A 19,148-nucleotide genomic window follows, 5' to 3' on the forward strand; every position below is an offset into this window, starting at 1 on the left:
TTGAGGCCTCAGTAAAAATGGCCACGATATACACTTGTCCTTTAAATCAAGAAAATAATGTCTCTGAAAGAAAAGAAAAGCATATCTGACAAATGCCAAAAATCAATCCGTTCAAAGCGATGGTGTGTAGGACAAACCTTGGCCTTCGTAATTGCTGCAACCCTTCTGATCGATGATTTGGAGAAAACCAAAATCTCTTTATATAATCTCTCTACATAGCACAAGTACAATTCATTACAAGGGTAAGGAGATTAGTCCTGTATGTTTTAGTTATATAGTGTATTTTACTTATAAGGAACAACCATCATAACCATTTAAGGAGTAGGTTTTCAATTACTTTTGATGGCAAAAATGTATCAATATATTGTGAATTTAGCCTTTAAATCAGGAATAGTATAGTCTTCACAGAGGGCAACCCTGGTCCAACATCATTGATGAATCACTAGAGTCAGTGGTCAATTGGTTTGGTTTTTGTGCATAATTCACCTGAATAATGAAGGAAATACTCAAGAGATGCAAACTCTTGTCAGTAATTTATTTTTTGAAATGATACAGGTAATAGAACATTGTAAGCACATTTGTAAACAGCTTTTTAAGCAAATAGAATTAGAAATGGAGAACTGCAATTTGCCACCTATAATCTAACTTCTAAGCTCATCGGTCTTAATCCTTTCATGGTCTTGTACATTCTACATAAACCAGCATGTGTACACAAGGAATGAGTAAAGCATTTTGATGCCCACCACAGGTAGTAATAAAAAACTTCAGTTATTAACAACAGAATAATCAAAAAGATGCCTGCAGGGTTATAAAGACAAGCTGTGCTCACCCAGCTGTAATAGAGGGAACGTAATAATACCTTTGATATGGAAGCAATATTTCCAGAGGAGGTTAAAAACAGCACTGTTACATGATGACTTATCAAAATGTGACTGACTGCCATCCTCACACAAGAGTGAAGTCTCACTACAGGTTCATCCTTCTGAATCACGAAATACACAGGAATGTGAGAAAAAACGTCAAAGATTGTCTGCAGCTTGTTCCTTATAGGTATGTTTGTTTACCACAGCATCCAAAACTTACATGACATTGGAATAATAAGGTATGAAGCCTAGGATAATATAAAGTACATTGTTGCTTGGCGTGGTTGAGATTGCTCCATCTTAATGAAATGCTATGAATTTAGTCAAGCTATTATTTTGTGGACTGCTGCCACATGCTAGTTTAAGGCAAGTTAATGTCTTGGCGAGTCTTGAAGATGGGGATTTTCTGGAACTCACTTTGCTTCTTCCTGAAAAGCTGGGCTAATATGAAGTCTGCTGTGGACTGGAAGTAGATGTTCATGTTCATGGTTTGCAGCTGTCAAAAAGAAATAAATACATAATCATTAAAAAAAAGGAGAAAACTGCACAGGTCTTTCAATGTAAAACAAAATATGGCATAAGAACAATTCTAGTCCACAGTTCCTTCCCCAGGCATACCCTGAAAACACAAGAGTTTCCACATAAAGAACGAGCTATCCAAGTGCCTACTTACCTCATTGCCAGTACTGTAGCCAATGACCAGAAACAAATCCTCCTTGCATTTGCTCTTCATGTAGTGTTGAGTCCCACGAGGGAAGAAAAAGACGTCTCCCTTCTTAATGTCGAAGTCGGCCACACCTCTGTCTATGACACCAACCTGCAATACAAGTGCATTTTCTTTTTCAATAACAGATCTGACCACTGTCTTGCTCCATTAAAGTTGCATATGGAGCACAATAAGGGGACAGGTCTTTTTCATTTTCATTTATGTGGAACTGGGGACGTTGTATAATTAACAGTTCCAATCCAGTAGTGTGTATTTAAAAGGGAGGTAGAATTCCAGTCCCCAAGGGCCACAATGTGTTTAAGCTTTCATCACACAAATTTGCAAATTTATTACATGAATGATTTAATTGTACCCTTTTGCAGCTCTTTATCCCAAGTTTTATACTGCTCCTTATGAAATGCCTTCAAATAAAAAACAACAACCGCAACATGGAAATTGTTTAACTGTAAATGAAGTGTGTAGTCTATGTGTATTGAGTGTATGGGACTTTATGTGTGTCCTTTGCTCGTGAGTTACATCAGTACTTGGCTTCCTGAAGCTGACACACAAGTGGTTTACCACTGTCTGTATCTCCTTTCAACACAAACAGAAAAGACGTCCTTCCCTACCGTCCCACAGCCACTCAGCACATATCCCATCTCATTGGCATTGCCATGGAAGTGGGGCTGCCTCATGCCATTAGTGAAGATCCTCATTGTCGCAATGGTCACTGTGTCTTCATGCTGTGGGTTGAGAAATCAAACGCTTATCTTTAAATCATTCAGTGGGGAGAATGAACTCCCCACATGTTAGAAAAGGATAATATTAAAATATACAAATAAAGAGAGTTGAGATCACAAATCATCAAATCTTTGCGTTAGTATTTAGTCCAGGGTGCATTTGAAATGACAAACTACAGCAACCAAGAATGGTGATGGTCCTCCAGTAATAAACAGTACTATATTATATATTACAAGGCAGATGCTTGTAAGACTACAATGAAATAAGGAGGTGCCACACGCGTAAATACCCAAGTAATCAACTTCCAACTGGATTCCCTTAATGAAGTACAATAATACAATTTAATACAATACAGATTTATCATGTGCATTTAGTCAAGACCTCAAGGTGCTTCACGTAAAATTACAATGCTGACTCAAGGAAACTGGTCTTAAGCCAAGATTTTAAAACAGACCAAAATGCAGTCTGATATAATTTGACACAATTCCATAAAAAAGCAACAAATGATCAGCTAATGGTCTAACAGTAATAGTTTCTTAAATTCTACTATTATGAATTGCAAACGAGCCTGTCTGCTTTCACAACACTAATTTTATTTATTTATTTGGGGTTTTACTTTGTGAGGATGTGGTTTGAGAAACAGTCTTTTGAGTGTTTTAATCTCTAATATTTGTTTCATAGGCAAATGAATAAATAAATGTTCTGTAGAAAAAAAACAGGAAGAAAGGGTATTGGCCTGTTTTAGTGCATCTTTATGGGATAACATTGGTGGTTTCAATCTAAAGATGAAGGTAAGGAACTTTTGACCAGTTTAAGCAACACGGAGCACAACTACACAGACAGGAAATGAGCAAAGCGTCTGGATCAGGAGCCAGGCACGAAAGCAAACAAGACAGATCCCAATCTCCCACTAAAGACTAACAGCAAAACCAGAAAACCAACAGTCTTGTGACTACACTACACCACACACCGCATTTTGTGTTAAAACTTTGATATACAATAAATAAATGTTTCACTTTCTGTTGTAATGTTTTTATCTGTAAAAGGAGTTACTGAAATAGCAAGGTCATATCATTTTGGTGCCTTGTGAGTGGTGACAGAATCAAGTCAGGTGAATAAAACACAGCTCTGAAGTGCAGGGGCAGGGACAGCAGTGGGTGTCCATTTTCACCCCAGTGAAAACTGAGCTAGCTGACAATTTCTCACTGATCTGACTATCGATTGTCTTATTCGTTATCTTATGAGAAGGGTAACGGATGCGAGTAATCTGCCCCATAACTGTTGCTGAATTGCAACTGAGACTTGAGGAAACACCAATTGGAAGCCTTGATCTAAAAGTACAATCTGTTCCCTTCTTTTTTCTTTTTAAAGAAATATACCCATATTGATTATTAATGAAAATGAAATATTTCCCTTATAGAAAAGAGCATGACTAATGTAATTTATTTCACTACCAAAATCAAACTGCATGCTTTTTCTGTTTTTAATAAAATAGTGCCTGAGGGTAACTCCACAAGCTCTGTCTAAATAGTTTTAAATGCTAATAAACCTGCTTGTTGTTTTGCATTTGCTTGAATATGTATTTCATGAAGAGCTGTGGAATGGTTATATATGGGTGTATAGTGTTGCAGCTACTTGGAAATTAATTTCACCATTAATTTGTTATCGTGACATTTTCTACTACAGGAACTTATAAAACATCTGCCTGTAATAACAGAAAAGGTCCAGTCCCTTTCTGTGTTTATTTGATATCCCCAAATGAGTGAGATCTCACTGAAACGCTGTCATTACATTTTTGGTAAAGGTGTAACAAGTAGACTCTAACATGGTGATATTCCTATGCACTTAATATATTGAACTAATCCTTGAGAAACTGAATAGCAGAGTTTCTCTGATCATAAAGCAGTCTTACCTCGTGGAGGGATTTAGCAAATACTTTTTCATTGGGTGAACTCCAAGTTGATTTCTTTAAATATCTTGCCCACTGCATCACTCCACCTGGGTACCTGAACTGCTTTGAAGCTAAAAGAGGCAGAATAATTTAAATCATCATCATCATCCTCATTATTTTTATCATCTTACTTTTTATAACACCTTTGTTGTAAAAGCATCTCAAAGTGCTTTACAATATAAAGAGAACAAGAGCAATGCAAAATAAAATCAAAGAAATGGTTAGAGCATAAAATGAACTATTCAAGCTGGATTTGGAATAATCATGTTGCCTTATATAAGGAAAAAGGAAAGCAGATTTGTACCTTTGAGATCAAAGAAGTACCTCCAAACTAGGAAATTCTGGGACTGTATGTAACTGGCTTTGTTCACCAGCTCTTTGAGATTAGGAGGAAGATTGACAGCCTGGTTCTCTTTGGGCTGCTTGAAGGACTTGATAAAATTGATCCCACCCTTAGGCTGGAATCAGAAGAAAAAGTCAGGATTTGCAGTAGCTTTATAAATCAGTTTCTCAAAGAACTGTAGTTTCAAATCTCTATTCCAGAATGACCTTAGGAAATTCAAACTGATTTAAGAAAGCTATGGACTGTAAGTGGAATATATTTAAAACTATGTTAATTAACAAAATCCCATGTAATGAGAGAAAATGTATCGGCAACTAATCTTGTTTAAGCCAAATAAATCAATCAAATCAAATGCTCGGGGTTCTTTATTTCACAGGCGCAGTCAACACAGGTGCCCAGTTCTAAGATGTGTATTGTTTGGCTTTTGAGGAAGGGGGTAGATCTGGCAGTGTTGTTATGTAACTGTGACAGCTTGGGCGTCTCTGGCTCATTTTACCTTGAGGGATTGAGCGGCAATTTCTTGCGGTGTGGCGTAGAAGACATCATCCACATCCCGGGAGAGCAGCTCATCACTGGTGCTGAAGAACAGCACGAACAGGCAGTCCACATCCCCCACACACTTCATCCAGTGCAGAGTGCCCCGGGGTAGGAAGATGACCTGTCCCACTGAGACGTTGTAGGACGTCACTTGAAAAGGAGCCGAGTCCAGGACACCAATCCATGCCTTGCCCTGATTAAAACACACAAAGCAACACAAGGTTCACACTATGCCTACGACTATGTCAGTCCTGCAGATCAATACAGTAATACCTTAAATTAGAGAATATCTGTGACATTGAACTCTACAAGAGCAGAGATCTCATACAAACATCTGTTGTCATAAGTCAATTTTTATTTTAATAGTAATAATAATGCCACTACTCCTAAAATAATAATTGTCAGTCTTACTGTTGCTAGGTACCCATGCTCGTTAGCATTGAAGTGCCAGTGAGGAACTCTACATCCATCAGGCTTAATCAGTAAAGTGGAGGCAATCATTTTGGCATTTTTCTCATGGATATAGTTGCCAAAGGCTTCTTCTTCCCTGGTGTCATAAGTGTTGGGGCTTTGCAGATACCTGGCCCACTGGACAACTCCGCCTTCCAATACAAATCTCTGTCAGACAGAAAAACAAGACCAGTTAGAACAGATTACCAGTTTACCAGAATTCATGATTATAAAAAAGTGGAAGACCAATTTTAGGGTGTAGCTCACAGAGAATGCAGCATTGGAAACGTAACTCCTAACTTTTTGAATTGACCCAACATTGCTGTTGCAAATTTAAGCTGCTGTACTGTGACACACATTTTGAAACCCACGTCAAAAAAGGGCTAACTATGAAAGTAAATCTAGTATTGAGTTATGGAGGCATACATTAGTACACTAAACTATAAAGAAGCATATTATTTAAATACATATATGTATTGGAATATTGAAAAATGGCCATAAATATATTAAAATAGATGTAAAACTATATTAAAGTAGATCTAATTAAGCACATATTCTCATAAATATATAATTTCACCAATCTCCTCTTCTAACATATTCTCTCAAACAAAATATTTAAGTTATTGTTAATGTCAACAATAGTTCCATACCTTTGAACTGTCCATGTGATTCAGGTATTTGTATTTTGGGTCAACTGGAGCAGGGTTGCTTGGCTCCTCACTTTTCTCCCAATGACTTTCCTCCATCTGAATTTTCTCCACATGCCCTATCTCCTCACTGGGAGGTTTGAAAGTGGGAGTCAGGAGAACCACAGAGACTCCCAGCGCAATGGTAATAAAAGAGGTCAGCAGGCACACCACAAAGATCTTCATCAGGGAAATACGGATAGTCCTTATCTGAAAAAGACACTAGAATGAGCAGCCTGTTTTTGACAAAAATGAAATGGCCCCCAACCAGTGCTCTGTATTTACACTGTTACTGCTGTCCATTCATTTCAAAAACTCCGTGTTCTGAAGTAACAAAGCGAGTAAAATAATTCAGCTGAATTTCAACTGTATTTTGAGTGGCAGTCAGTAATTGCAATTGACTAATCTGTTTAGGATTTGTCAGAAATGCAGTGCAGTTTTAAAAGACCATGGACAACAATATTCATCAAGGTGATTCCTTCTAACTAAACCTCCAGCTATGCATTTCACACCCAAAGGGGAGAGCTGGTTAAAAAGTGGTTAGAAAGATCATAATGCAGAAGACTGATGATTAAACTGGAGATCTGAAGAGGTGAATAAAATCCTAAAAATACTTTTTAAAACTGGGATGTTAGTTCAGATTACCCTCTCAGCAGGAGTGATCAAGGTGTTATTGAGACTAACCTCGTTTACTGGGTCCTTTTCTCTCATTTTACTCTTGTTGTAGAGATGCACCTTGTCATTGGTGGTTTCATTACTGTTGAAGTCCATTGCTAGGAAAACAAAAACAAAAACCAGTCACAAAGACTTACTTTCTTTTGGAAGAGATAGCAAGCAGTGTTCCGAAATTAAATGCATAAGGAAAGAAATATATCTATACTTACTTGCCACTGACTGACCTGGTAAGTGATATAGTGTGGTTGTGCCTTTTAAAGCACAGCAGAGAGATGCAATACAAAGAACTTCCCTTTGGTCAGGTTTTCAAAATTTGCAACTGCCTCCCTCTAAAAATAACCTATTGCAATATCTAACGGTTACTGGTCTTTATAAAGATTTATCTGGCTTTGCACTGCTGAAATCCCCCCCTTTGTAAGATAAAGACTTTCTAATTAATGCTCATTAGCATTTTATGGTTTTTTTTTTTTTCACTTAAGCATGAATTCATCAGAGCATTACGTCTCTACAACATCTTCATTGTTACAGGTCACTCGTAATCCAGATTTACAATTTGACTGCAGTTTTAAGTTGCATACCATAGGTATTTACATAAGTACCAAGCACAAGAATTAATTATCTTTTTTGACTACTATTGGTGAGGATAATATTCAATTGGAAATAAGCAGTCTAGAAATGAAAGGTCAAATAGGTAGATGGACTGCACTTACTCTTTCATTCTCTGCTTGAACCGTCAGAGCAGGCCTGAAAATCAGGTCTTCTGTAACTATATATATATATATATATATATATATATACACACACACACACACACAAAGCCAGTCGCTATGTGAAGAGTGGGCTGAGAGACCCCTGACTGTACCTAAAGAATCAGATGGCTTGAAAATGCATTTATCCCAGTAGACGTATACATCACCTTCATCTCTCTAAGGCTGATACCCAGCATGTATTTATTACTCTGGTTGAATGGTAATTGGTCATGCATATTTAGGCATCAAACTGAAATTACACTAAGTTTCCCACCTATACATACAAAATAAACTACTCTACATACCTTCTCAAAAATAAAAAAGGACAGACTTGGAGATGTTAACACACATTTATTTGATTTATATATAAAACATTTATATAAAAAATACATATATTTTTTAGTTTTAAAAATACTTCCACAGACCTCATTAAGGCTTTTATACCATTTCAGTGTAAAATAAGAAATGGGTAATTTCAAAATGTTACAAAGTGCCTGGAATTTGCTTCAATCAACCATGCAACACTGATTTATGAGTTCAAAATTAATTTCACATAAAGATACATGTAATACATAGCATTTTCTTTTTAGGAAGTATTCAAATTTACTACATCTTCCAAGTGTTTCTCTTTCAGAGCCACTTCCTCCTTCATGCTCTTTTCACTCATGTCATCAACGAGGTGCTTCAGCTTTTCCAAATGGTGCAAAGCCCTGAAAACAATTTCAAATTCATTTTAAAAAGCCAGATTAAGTAAAAGATTAGTGCAGTTAAAGTTTCAAGTAAGTAACAGAGCTCAGTTGAAACAAAAATAAGGACAGTGGGTCACCAGGCTCAGAGTTGAAAACCACAGTGTTTCAACAATTCAAAACAACGGTTGTGCTATTCATGAATTTGTTAACTCTTCTGACTTTATGTACCAGAAGAGATAAGGGCCATACATGTTGTGTTGGGATAGATTGAACAATAATAATAATGATGAGGATAAAACGCAGGCACAGTGAAAGGTCTTTCAAATGATTATAAATAATGATTAATACAATTAATGAATAAAACAAGTGGCAAAAGTATCTATTCTGTAGTTCCATTTGAAAAGGAAAGTGTCTGCCTATAAAATAACCAAATTGAATGTGTTGTGTACTGACTTCACAAATGACTTGCACACACATACACAAGTAGTTTGTCCTGCATCTAACAATCTCACTTCTGCAGGAGTCATCAACTTAGTTTGGCTGACTACTCGGTCTTGTCTGGAAATGGAGTGTAAGTGATGGGTCAAAACTGAATGCTTTAGATTTGTGATCTGCTTTTATTTTAACTGTAATCCAGGAAGCACTTTCTTCTTATTATTATAGAAATAAATGGGGGGAATTTGCATCAGTCCTCAACTGGGTCTCAATGGCACATGAAATAACGTTTGGTTCTCTGGGCACAACTAAGGTTTCCCAGCTCATAATTAACAGGGTAAAAATTTGGATTTTAGAAAAAAAATTAGCTTTGTGCGTCTTATAGTGTGTATTTCAACAAGACTCTTACTTCTCCAAAGACTGACTGCCTTGTGCTGTTTCATAATCCACAAATGCAGATTTTCTGATCTGCCGTAAAAAGAGAAAGATGACACTTGTGGTTACTTTCACAACATTTTTAACAGTTGACAGTTGGTGTAAAAAGAACGGTATTGCTCATGCAAACTAGAATACGTCTGCTTGCATGTTAAGATGTTTTAAAGTACAGTAAAGGTAATGTAAGGTTGTCAATTACTCGCCTCAGAACACCAATTTATCTGACTTGCAACAGTAGCTCAAACCCAGGAATACACTAAAGTTTTTAATATATGTATATCGCTAATGACACAGTAATATTTCATAGATTAAATTCAGCTGGGTAAGAAGTGGATTCTGAAGAATAAAAATTGATGGGCATTTGTAACGATTAAGAATGTTTAACCTCTAAAGTGAAGTATTTATTGTGTATTCGGTTCCAAAAGTAACTTAAAGCCTTTCTAGAGACATGAGAGGAAAAAAAAAAAATGAGACACCAAATTAAAGACCGAGAATACGTGCAGGGCAGAGTACGGCAGTCACTCCCGCTGATGACCCATCTTTACACTGGTCGATTCAGGACAGAGGCCAGTGGCATACGTTTATACAGATCCTGGAAATTAAAGAATCCTAGGAGTCCTCACTTTGCTAGGGGCCCGTTGGTGCTGCTGCTCAGAGGACTCCTGGCTGACACGCTGCTCCACAGTCTGCAAACTGAACAGCATCTGCTTCAAAGCCTCCACGGGCCCAGGGTGCTTTCTGCTGCTATAACCCGACGAAGATGAGCCTGCAGCCTTGAAACAGAATACAGAGGAGAGCACAAAGTCAAATATTAAATTCTCCAGTCACTGTCCTCTCAGACATGCTCTAGAGCAGATTCGGACGCATATGCACTTGCAGACATTTTTCAATTATTTACCTGTCAATCATGGAGAGACCATCTTACCTAACAATTACAATTAGCTTAATTCCAATAATACTGCTTCCTGTTCTTCATAGATGTCACCTTCTAAGGTGCAGAATTGATTCAATTTAATTGGTTCAGGTGTAATTAGAAGGTCCTCGAGTGGTATTTACAATTTTAAGAAGTATTTGTAAATACATTTGAACCAAAGTCGGCCCGGCCCAGAAACCAGGTGTCTTAACTGCTCACAACAACTGTTAATTTTTAAACTAAACACACACAATATGCTTAAATTTCTCCTTCATATTTGTGCAAGATGAATTTGATCAAACTTTCAGGATTTCAGATGCTATTAGCTTGATAGATTGTCTGTAGGTCCTGCAGTGTAGAAAATTTAAATAGCTTGATCTGCAACTGCACACACGTACTTCATGGCAACCTTTGGAATAAAACTTGACCATAGTGGTCAAAAATGGAAATACGAAATTTTAACCCAAATAGTTATGAATAGTTAAATAGTTAATAGATTAACAAAATAGTTTGTGTTAACTAAATTGCAGGAATGGATATCACAGTTATTGCAGAATCATTTCCTATGTCTTCTGTATTACACAATTTTTATTTGAAAAGTAACCGTCTGTATTACATACATTATAAATGATAATGTACATTCTATATAGAGGAACCAGTTTCTAAAGTGGCAGAACAGTGGGTTCCCTTTTTTCTCTGTGCTTGCACATCCTACATTACCTTGTGAAAAGCTAAAAAGCTTCACTTTTCCATTAATAGCAGACTACATGTAATAAAGCACACAGATACTTAATTTCACCTCTGTATATTAATAGCAGTGTTAAAGCTTGTTGAATAATTATGACATTAAGTATTCTTACGAACCTCTATGCAGTCAGAGAGATCAGTGCTGGCAGTTTTATTAGGGTTTAGCCCTTTGGTGTCCCCTACTGGCACTGGAGATTTACTACAGAAGGAAAGAAATTAACAGAACATCTTAATGACAGAACAAGACATGTTAATTTATGGCACGTATAAATTAATCAATTTACACTGATTTATAAGTATTTGGAGTATGTGCTTCCCTATACTAATCTTTAGTTGTCACTTTGTCAAAGCTGCTTACTCAAGTGTCTGTGTAGATTGTTTGGGACAGGACATTGATGGAGATGCTCCTTTCACTAACAAATTCAGATTGCTTTGAATAGCAGTCTTATTAATAGATGCAAATATGCTCAATTTGTTTTATGACTGCTCTACCTTAAATCCAAGTGCCATCTTCTTCAGAAGAGCTTTTAAACAAATTATACACACACACACATACTCACAAGTGCACAGGGGGGTTATCCCAAGAGCGGTCGGCATCTAGCACCTCTTCAGTGCGAGGGCTCAGCCCATCCTCTCTCACAGCACAGCCCAGCCCTAGAGATGGGGAAGCTAAGGCATTCTCTGCTTTCTGGATCAGTAACTCTATCTTGTCATCTGGTAGAAACAAGGGAATACAAAAATACTGCATTATATTAACTTTGTCGCCCAAGAGCTTTGTTATTTTTTTAAAGAAACCTAATGAAAACATAGAAATACATAAAAGCAGTCTTTGTGGTAAATTAAAGGAAAGTATTAGAATGCAAAGGCAAAATAATTGTAAAGTAAAGACTGTGCCAAGGCAAAGCAAAATACATGCATGTTATAATTAAAACCAATGGAAAAAAGCTCAATAACTTTTAGCATAATTAATTGTTCATAAGTGGAAGCAAGAGTGAGCAGGATAAATATTTTCATTATGTCACTAAAACTTTAACACACTGCCACTGGATTTAATTTTGGATAGATCTTAATAAATAAATAAATACATAAAGTTTACAGAAGAGGGCATTGGATCCAAATGAATCTAAAAAGGAAAATCCACAGACGTTGCTGCTCAGTGAAATTGTTATACCTCTGAAGGGCTCCTCAGAATGGTCCTTTCTTCTTGCCATCTCCTCTGCAAACTCTTCTCTTAATCTGCGTAGTGAACCTGGGCCCCCCTCATCCCGGAGGATGCCAAAACGATTTCCCTGGTGTTCACCTTTCTGTGCCATCTCATTGGCAGTCCTCACATACCTATCGGTATTTGTTTGCAGGTCATGGTAAGAAGCTTCCAGCTCATCAAGCCAAGAGGGAACTTTGGACAGGGCCCTGGGCGTTTGTGTTTGACTGAGACGTGACCCAATGTCTCTCCCAGCCCTTTTGTAGCTGCTTGGTTCACACCCAATGTCACAGTCTTTCAACCATGCTGGGTATTTCAAGTCTGGAATGCTTGTGATCCCAGAGAAATCCATTTCGGATTTCTGGCTGGTAAGCCATCTAGGATAGTTCTTGCTAGAGCTGGTGTCATGCTTGGTTTTCTCGGAAGGTGTTGGGAGGCTGTGCAGAGATGACAGATGCTTCTTAACCCTAGAAGTCCTGTAGTTTGACTCCGTACCCAAAAACCCTGTATCTTCAGTTTTTTTTTCAGGCTTCTTCTTCTGCTTCACGTGGGAGACCATGTCTAAGAGGTCTTCAGATATCCTGTGAATGTAACGAGGGTCGCAATAGGACCTGGAGCGTGGGCTGTAGCCAAGGGGATGGCATCGAGACTGCGTCAGAAAGGCCGAGGTGCGTGTGATGGGAAGAGAGCCGTCGGGGGGCAGGAACAGGAGGTCATCTGTGGTGAGGCTGAGAAGGTCTGCTTCTTTGTGGTGACTGCTGCCTACGGGGAGGTTCAGAAAATCCAGCTCCCTCTCAGAGAGCCTCTCTTTAAGCACTGCAACATAACACAAAAAGAAAAGTCGGTAAAACAGGTGATATTTTTGCCAGAGGACTGACAATACAACAATCAAATATTTTATATATTTTAACCTCAAACTACATCAGAGGGAGCCCTAAATGTGTCCCTCCCCCCTACTTTAGAATACTCTCATGTATTAGCCATTAAGAGAGATTCTGTTAAGAATGTCTCCACATAAATGGAGTTCTTCAAATTACCATCCTTGTTTCTGAACCTTGGTCTTGACAAAACGTGGCTGATAGGGTCCTTGTGCAGCTCCAGTTTCCCAGTTGTTTTTTCTGCAGTACTAAGAGTCTTCTGAAAGTCTTCAATGTAGGCATCCAGGGCCTCTGTTGCTGACTCATACTGCCTGTCATTATATTTGATGGAGGAATGTGAGGCATCCTCTCTTTGATAAGAGCTCCTCAGGTGTCCAGAACTGGCCAACAAAGATGTGACAGTGGATTCTGGAGAGTGGAAGCTGTCATCTGCGCTCATGCTAGCTGTGGTGCAGTTGCAGTTATAGAGCTGCTCACATCAAGACAACCTGGAGAAAACAGGAGAAAACAAGAGGTTTGTATTTATTGTGAATTGGGTAGCTAGCCCCTTTCATATAACTGCCTAATGTTGGGGACAATTACTGAAGAACAATGTTTTGAGGAATGCACAGAAGTAAAAATCATACAATAAAAGTGAAATACAAGTATTTTGATTGATTATCTTATCCAGGCTTAGAGCACAAAACACAAGATTAAGGGGAAAGAATGAATACAAATGGCCGCACAGAAAAACACACAAGAGATACATATACTTAGATCGGAGCCATCACTCGATTTGTTCAAAGTTATTGATTGTTTATATATAAAAATATGCAAAATATCGCGATCTGACATTTTTGAAATGCTTCAAAGGTTGTTACACTGTTTCATCACAGTTACAAAACAATACCTGAGAAAGTGCGAGGTAGTTGTTGATGCTTCTGCTGTACATAATATTGAAACCAACTCCAGCCAACGACATTTCGATTATAGTTGCTTTTGCCACTGAGGGCTGTCCGGCTTTGATTAATCAATCAAAACCATCTTGCTCCAGAGAAAATGTCAGTTTGCTAGCATGCATCTGACGTTAAAGCGATATTGCAAGAAAACGTTAATTAACACAGCAGTTAATTCGACTACAGATATATTATCCACAGAGCTTTATTTTTTTATCGTTTCATAATTCACCATCATTCCTTAATGGCAAATGACCTGCCTCCACTGTTCCTTAAGGAAAAAAACACGCCTCTAACTGAATACTGCAAACTTCCTGGCAGTGGTGAATCGACTACCTACCCACGACAATTCAGACAGAAAGTGTCGATCGTAGAAAACAGTCGGGCCGATTAAAAATGTTCCCGGCGTTTTTGGCGATAATGGCAAAATAACATATATCATTAATTGAAAACGTGTTCCACGCAAATGTAAAGATATACCATTGACATATTCAAATAACATATTGGTTTATGGGCTCAATGAGTGCGCAAGATCAGAAAAAATATATACAGAAGGAATGTAATGGGGAACCAATTTACATGTGTTTATTGTGTGTTTTACATTATTGTAACATTTCAATCTTATCACTTAACGATCAATTGTGATATTTTAAATACTCTGAAATATTATGTGTTATATGTTTTCATAGATAAAATATATATTTATATAGGACATACTGTATTTTTCCTCAGGGACCAAAGTTGGAAAATTATGTAAATACAGTATATTTTTTCTTTACCTATTTTTATTTATTATAGTATTATTTCATCACAGTGCAATGTACACACCAACGTAGCTACAAGTGACTAACCCGACCAATGTACCTCAATGGATTGATTACAATGCCTAGTTTGCCTTGTTTGAGTCGGTATGTTTATTGCAACACCGCTGTATCCTATTTCAGGGTTTTCTTTTCCTTGGTTATTGTCTGTTTTTATAATCAATGAACGAAAGCCCAGCAATTTAAACAGTCCGTGTGTAACACAACATAGTTTTGGAGCTGGCTGATCAGGGTAAGTAACAATTTCAAAACCACAAGTAATTTAGTACAAAGATCATATCAATGGAAGTGTTTGTTACGGTTAATATAGTACGTGTGCTATTTATTTTGGTCGCTGAATAAAAATAACCAAAATGTACGGATGGCCTACGACAACGGCATTAAATATAAGTGTACAATGTCTCCCTAGCAATTCGAGGCTACTGTGAAACTACTGTTTGAAAAAAATAACTGGTTTATATTGCATTGCAAAGACCGCTTTTCTTAGAGACATAAGAGAAGCTGCCTCTCTCAAACTAAGTCATGTCTTTGATTTATTCTTTAAGCTTCGGTGCTTTTAAAGGATGGATTTCCTCAAGGTAGCAGATGACATTGTGCAGAAGTTGTGGTCTTACAACCAAGATGAGTCTGGCTGGACACTGGCGAAGAATTCAGTAAGGATTACATATTATATGACATGACAATTGGGTTTAGGTGGTGTACCCCAAACTTATTTCAATGCCCAAGCAACACATTCAGTGTTTGCCTCATGGCTACTGAATATCTGCAATAGCTGTAGTAATCCACTTCATAATTGAGGTAATAGTTACTCAATAAATTACTTAAGTTACCCACATAATATGGGTTTGTATTTCTTGTTTTTTCTTTTCTTTTATTCTAGAAAACTTCTGAGTGTACTGTCCACTCTCATTTTACCCAAATACAGTTATTCTGGTATCGGTGTTGCATGCTTTTCACATGCATTGACCAATCAAGTCTAAATGTGTCTCTTGTCACAGAAGGATGTTGTTGTGTCTTGGAAGCCATCCAGCGAGTATGGAGGAAACATGTAAGCTTGTCTGACCATTTTGACGTGTGTGCAGGGTTTCATTTTTGGGGACACTCGGTTAATCTGTATGAAATGGCTTTTCCTGAACAATCTTAGAACAGAGCAAACATTTAGGCCACAAGTAAGTAAGATGTAGAGCATCATGCAGAATAAAACTAATTATACATTATATGTTTATATAAAGGAATCTGTATCTATTACTGTTGATTAGTACATACAAATTCAGTTTAATTCTGTGAGTACTTTTTTGGAGCAAAAAGATGTCCCACAATATAAAATGCAAAGAAGAATTAAATCTTAACTATCCATAAAATCCATAGTCCATTCAGCCAACTCTTCCTCTACAAAGTATTTGTTATAGCATGAGAATACAGTCAATCTGATGTTGTATTAAAACCATTTTAAAAGTCTTTGGTTAATAGTGTCTAATTACATTCACTATTAACAATAATTGACTAAGTGAGATTGAGTTTATGTCCAGCTTTATGTCTGTTTTCAGGTACCGTGGCGAGGGCATAATAGAGGATACTCCAGAAAACATAATTCCTTTCATGTACTTACCTGAACACAGGATGCATTGGGACAAAGCCTTGAAATCTTACACTCTCTTAGAGAGAATCGATGAGGTAAAGTTAAAGTTAAACGCTTCCGAGTTTCCTTAGTTGGTGTAGCACTTTGTATTTGGCTGTAGTGAAATCACCTCTGTTCCCTACTGTTAAGGCCAGGCTTACATCATCCAAGCATGAGAAAAACTTTATTTGGCTGTGATTAAAAGAAGTGATTAAAAGAAACTGCTTCAAGTAAGTCTTGTGAGTTGTGTTATTGGACTAAAATATAGTGTTTGGTCTGCATATCTTGCTAATTAGCGTTTCACTTTTAACAGGACACCGCGATTTGTCACACAGTCACCCACAGTTACGGAATGGGATTAATTTCATCCAGGGACTTTGTTGATCTTGTCAGGGTTAAAAGATATGAAGGGGGGATAGTAACTACCAATTGTAAGTACTGCTGTAGAGTCATTATTCTAAAATCAATTACAATATTTTTTAGTTCTACAGTTACATAATGTTTTCTCATAAAACGGATTCTGGTTATATGTATTAAGAGCACTTCACTTATTAAATGTGGTCATCTGAAATGGGGTAGTCTTCTTTACAATGTGATGCAAGTTCTTTGGAAATCACTGCAGGCTTATCCTGAGAGAGTAGTACACGATGAACTGAAGAATTAAATGCACTCAAATCTACAATGTATCTATATTGTGACAATCCAGAAACTGTCAATTACGCCTCATATAATTTGAGTTCTCCTGTATGAGGGAAGTATCTAAATGTCACCTAAGGCTCATTATTATTTAAAAAAAAAGACTAACTGCTGGTCATTTCCTGTGCGAGTTTTTTTTTTTTTACAGACTCTTAACCCCGGACTTAATTCTCCTGTTTACAGCTATGAGTGTTGATTACCCAGAATGCCCTCCTTCTCCTTCTCACATCAGAGGACATAACAACCCCTGTGGATATGTGTGCTCACCTCTTCCACAGTAAATAGAACACATTCATAATTTATTCTGTCTGTCCCCCCTACCTTTGTTTTGGAAAATACCCTCCTATTTGTTTTCTGAAGTGATTAGCACTTATAAACTTTATCAGATATTCAGACACTACAGCGTACTCCACAAATGTTTATCATTATTGTTAGGTGAGGTTGTACTAGGTTTAGTCATGGTAGTAATAATAGTTAACAGCAAACTTACTGTGTGAATTTTATCATCTGGCAGACTATTCATTTGAATTATATAGTGCATATACACACCCCTGTTTCCTTTTCTGTTTTTTGTCTGTGTTTTTGTTATTCTGTCTCTGTGGTCTCCCAATCATAAAACAAAACATCCTGTTTTGAGAGAGCTGACAAATAAAACTGTTTTGTTTCGCCATTTGCTTTCCTGCAAGTCAAATTTCAGTTCAAATTCCCCCATGTCCGCTAGTCATTTCTCGAGCAGCTGTTGCTAAACAGAAAAACAAAACAAAAGCAAGGATAAGAAACTAAAAAATCATAACGGAGCGACATGCCAGTTTTGGTAGGCATCAACAAATATTAAAGTCATTACAATTTTTATGGAAATTATGTAGAGTCCCATATGAGTCATCTCGGAACTGATGAGCAGTGATGTGCTCACGATTAAAAAAAATTAAATGTAATTTCTTACACCCTTGGGTTCTGTTGGTCACTAACCTGTCACACATCCTTTCTTTATCATGCTGTTGGAGCATGAAGTGACATGTTAAGCTTTAGAGATCACTAAATGGTTATGTCTAATTAAATTTCTGTTTTATTGAACAAGCTAATAAAAACTATGCAGTTCTAATAAACAAAGAGGTAATCTAAGCGTTATTGAAAAGCAGTCAGATTAGGCATATTCTATTGGGAATGTTATGTTCATATATCCACAATAAACAACTCATCAGACACACATACAGGAAAATATCATCTGGTCTGTATTCAAATGCTTATTTCTGCCTGAAGAAGGGAGACTGTCCAAGTCTACAGAAAAAGGCAGTTTTGTGAAAGTAAATTCTTCCTTACCAGTGTCTTTGCACTTTCAGGAGTCCAGGCCACTCTAAACTGGTGGTGTTCATTCAGCCGGACCTGGGAGGGAGGCTGCCGCGATCGCTAGTGGAGTCCGCCTTACCAAACAACATCATCAACCTGATCAATGACACGCGTGCTGGAATAAAGGCCTGGGGCCGGTAATAGAGGAACCCTGAATAGACATTGAAGACGTAAACTGAGCTAAATCATTTCTATTCCATACAGGTGGTATTTTTTTTTTTAATATATATTTTAATATGTCCTCTGTGACCCATTTTTATCAATCACTTTTACAAATTAATTATATTAGAACCTTGCTGCTGTTACACCAGATGACCTCTAAAAACTTGTGATTATGATGTAAAAAAGTGGCCAGTAATTATAAGCATAAATATGAAAAATCATGTACTGTAATAAAAGAAAAGAGAACTCTCAACCAAAGTCAGGTTTCGTAAGCTTTGGAACCATTGTTAATGTCTAGTTGAGCTATCTTAAAATATAGTAAAACTAATTTCTTAAAGATGGTGCTAAAATACAAAAATAATGACATTAGCCTTTTTGGCATGTGTATTTAATTGTCAAATTGGGTAGCATGCAACTGTTTTAACATTCCTTATTTGTCAATTAAACATTAGGTAAGCAATGTAAATAAATACATCTAATTGTATGACTGATGAGCTGCAGCTATGAACTCCATTTGAAAAATAAAATGATTTAAGGAAGTCTTGCTGAAGTCATCAACCAATTTATATT

At 37.1% G+C, this 19,148-nt stretch overlaps 3 protein-coding genes across 3 annotated transcripts; 1 reads left to right on the plus strand and 2 right to left on the minus strand.

The window, feature by feature from the left end:
• Positions 1-521: 521 nt before the first annotated feature.
• On the minus strand, positions 522-7,255 carry LOC136754812 (uncharacterized). Its single transcript, XM_066710957.1, has 10 exons — positions 7,162-7,255; positions 6,962-7,050; positions 6,242-6,487; positions 5,553-5,759; positions 5,101-5,334; positions 4,566-4,719; positions 4,223-4,332; positions 2,199-2,312; positions 1,537-1,680; positions 522-1,359 (listed from the first exon to the last, which is right to left on the minus strand). The coding sequence occupies exons 2-10, from the start codon at positions 7,046-7,048 to the stop codon at positions 1,225-1,227; spliced, it is 1,431 nt and encodes a 476-aa protein (XP_066567054.1). The 5' UTR covers positions 7,049-7,050; positions 7,162-7,255; the 3' UTR covers positions 522-1,224.
• Positions 7,256-7,726: 471 nt separating this feature from the next.
• c8h18orf54 (chromosome 8 C18orf54 homolog) lies at positions 7,727-14,258 on the minus strand. Its single transcript, XM_066710956.1, has 8 exons — positions 13,889-14,258; positions 13,159-13,487; positions 12,092-12,937; positions 11,481-11,634; positions 11,038-11,119; positions 9,884-10,033; positions 9,235-9,293; positions 7,727-8,411 (listed from the first exon to the last, which is right to left on the minus strand). The coding sequence occupies exons 2-8, from the start codon at positions 13,436-13,438 to the stop codon at positions 8,288-8,290; spliced, it is 1,695 nt and encodes a 564-aa protein (XP_066567053.1). The 5' UTR covers positions 13,439-13,487; positions 13,889-14,258; the 3' UTR covers positions 7,727-8,287.
• A 564-nt stretch (positions 14,259-14,822) lies between these two features.
• On the plus strand, positions 14,823-19,117 carry LOC136754817 (stAR-related lipid transfer protein 6). Its single transcript, XM_066710965.1, has 7 exons — positions 14,823-14,987; positions 15,301-15,408; positions 15,754-15,803; positions 16,303-16,429; positions 16,687-16,804; positions 17,253-17,346; positions 18,410-19,117. Exons 2-7 carry the CDS (start codon positions 15,319-15,321, stop codon positions 18,555-18,557), a joined length of 627 nt encoding a protein of 208 aa, XP_066567062.1. The 5' UTR covers positions 14,823-14,987; positions 15,301-15,318; the 3' UTR covers positions 18,558-19,117.
• Positions 19,118-19,148: the final 31 nt, after the last annotated feature.

Source organism: Amia ocellicauda, chromosome 8 (genome assembly GCF_036373705.1).
Source record: "Amia ocellicauda isolate fAmiCal2 chromosome 8, fAmiCal2.hap1, whole genome shotgun sequence".
Classification (NCBI taxonomy): Eukaryota; Metazoa; Chordata; class Actinopteri; order Amiiformes; family Amiidae; genus Amia; species Amia ocellicauda.

Excerpts from the sequence above, each read along its gene's own strand:
- LOC136754812 (XM_066710957.1), bottom strand. The coding sequence starts at position 7,048 with ATGGACTTCAACAGTAATGAAACCACCAATGACAAGGTGCATCTCTAC. Across the intron at positions 6,488-6,961 it reads AAAAGGACCCAGTAAACGAG|ATAAGGACTATCCGTATTTC; the intron begins GTTAGTCTCAAT and ends TGTCTTTTTCAG. Across the intron at positions 4,333-4,565 it reads GTACTTCTTTGATCTCAAAG|CTTCAAAGCAGTTCAGGTAC; the intron begins GTACAAATCTGC and ends TGCCTCTTTTAG.
- c8h18orf54 (XM_066710956.1), bottom strand. The coding sequence starts at position 13,438 with ATGAGCGCAGATGACAGCTTCCACTCTCCAGAATCCACTGTCACATCT. Across the intron at positions 12,938-13,158 it reads AAGGTTCAGAAACAAGGATG|TGCTTAAAGAGAGGCTCTCT; the intron begins GTAATTTGAAGA and ends GTTATGTTGCAG. Across the intron at positions 9,294-9,883 it reads ACCAACGGGCCCCTAGCAAA|ATCAGAAAATCTGCATTTGT; the intron begins GTGAGGACTCCT and ends TTTTTACGGCAG.
- LOC136754817 (XM_066710965.1), top strand. The coding sequence starts at position 15,319 with ATGGATTTCCTCAAGGTAGCAGATGACATTGTGCAGAAGTTGTGGTCT. Across the intron at positions 15,409-15,753 it reads GGACACTGGCGAAGAATTCA|AAGGATGTTGTTGTGTCTTG; the intron begins GTAAGGATTACA and ends CTCTTGTCACAG. Across the intron at positions 16,430-16,686 it reads TCTTAGAGAGAATCGATGAG|GACACCGCGATTTGTCACAC; the intron begins GTAAAGTTAAAG and ends CACTTTTAACAG.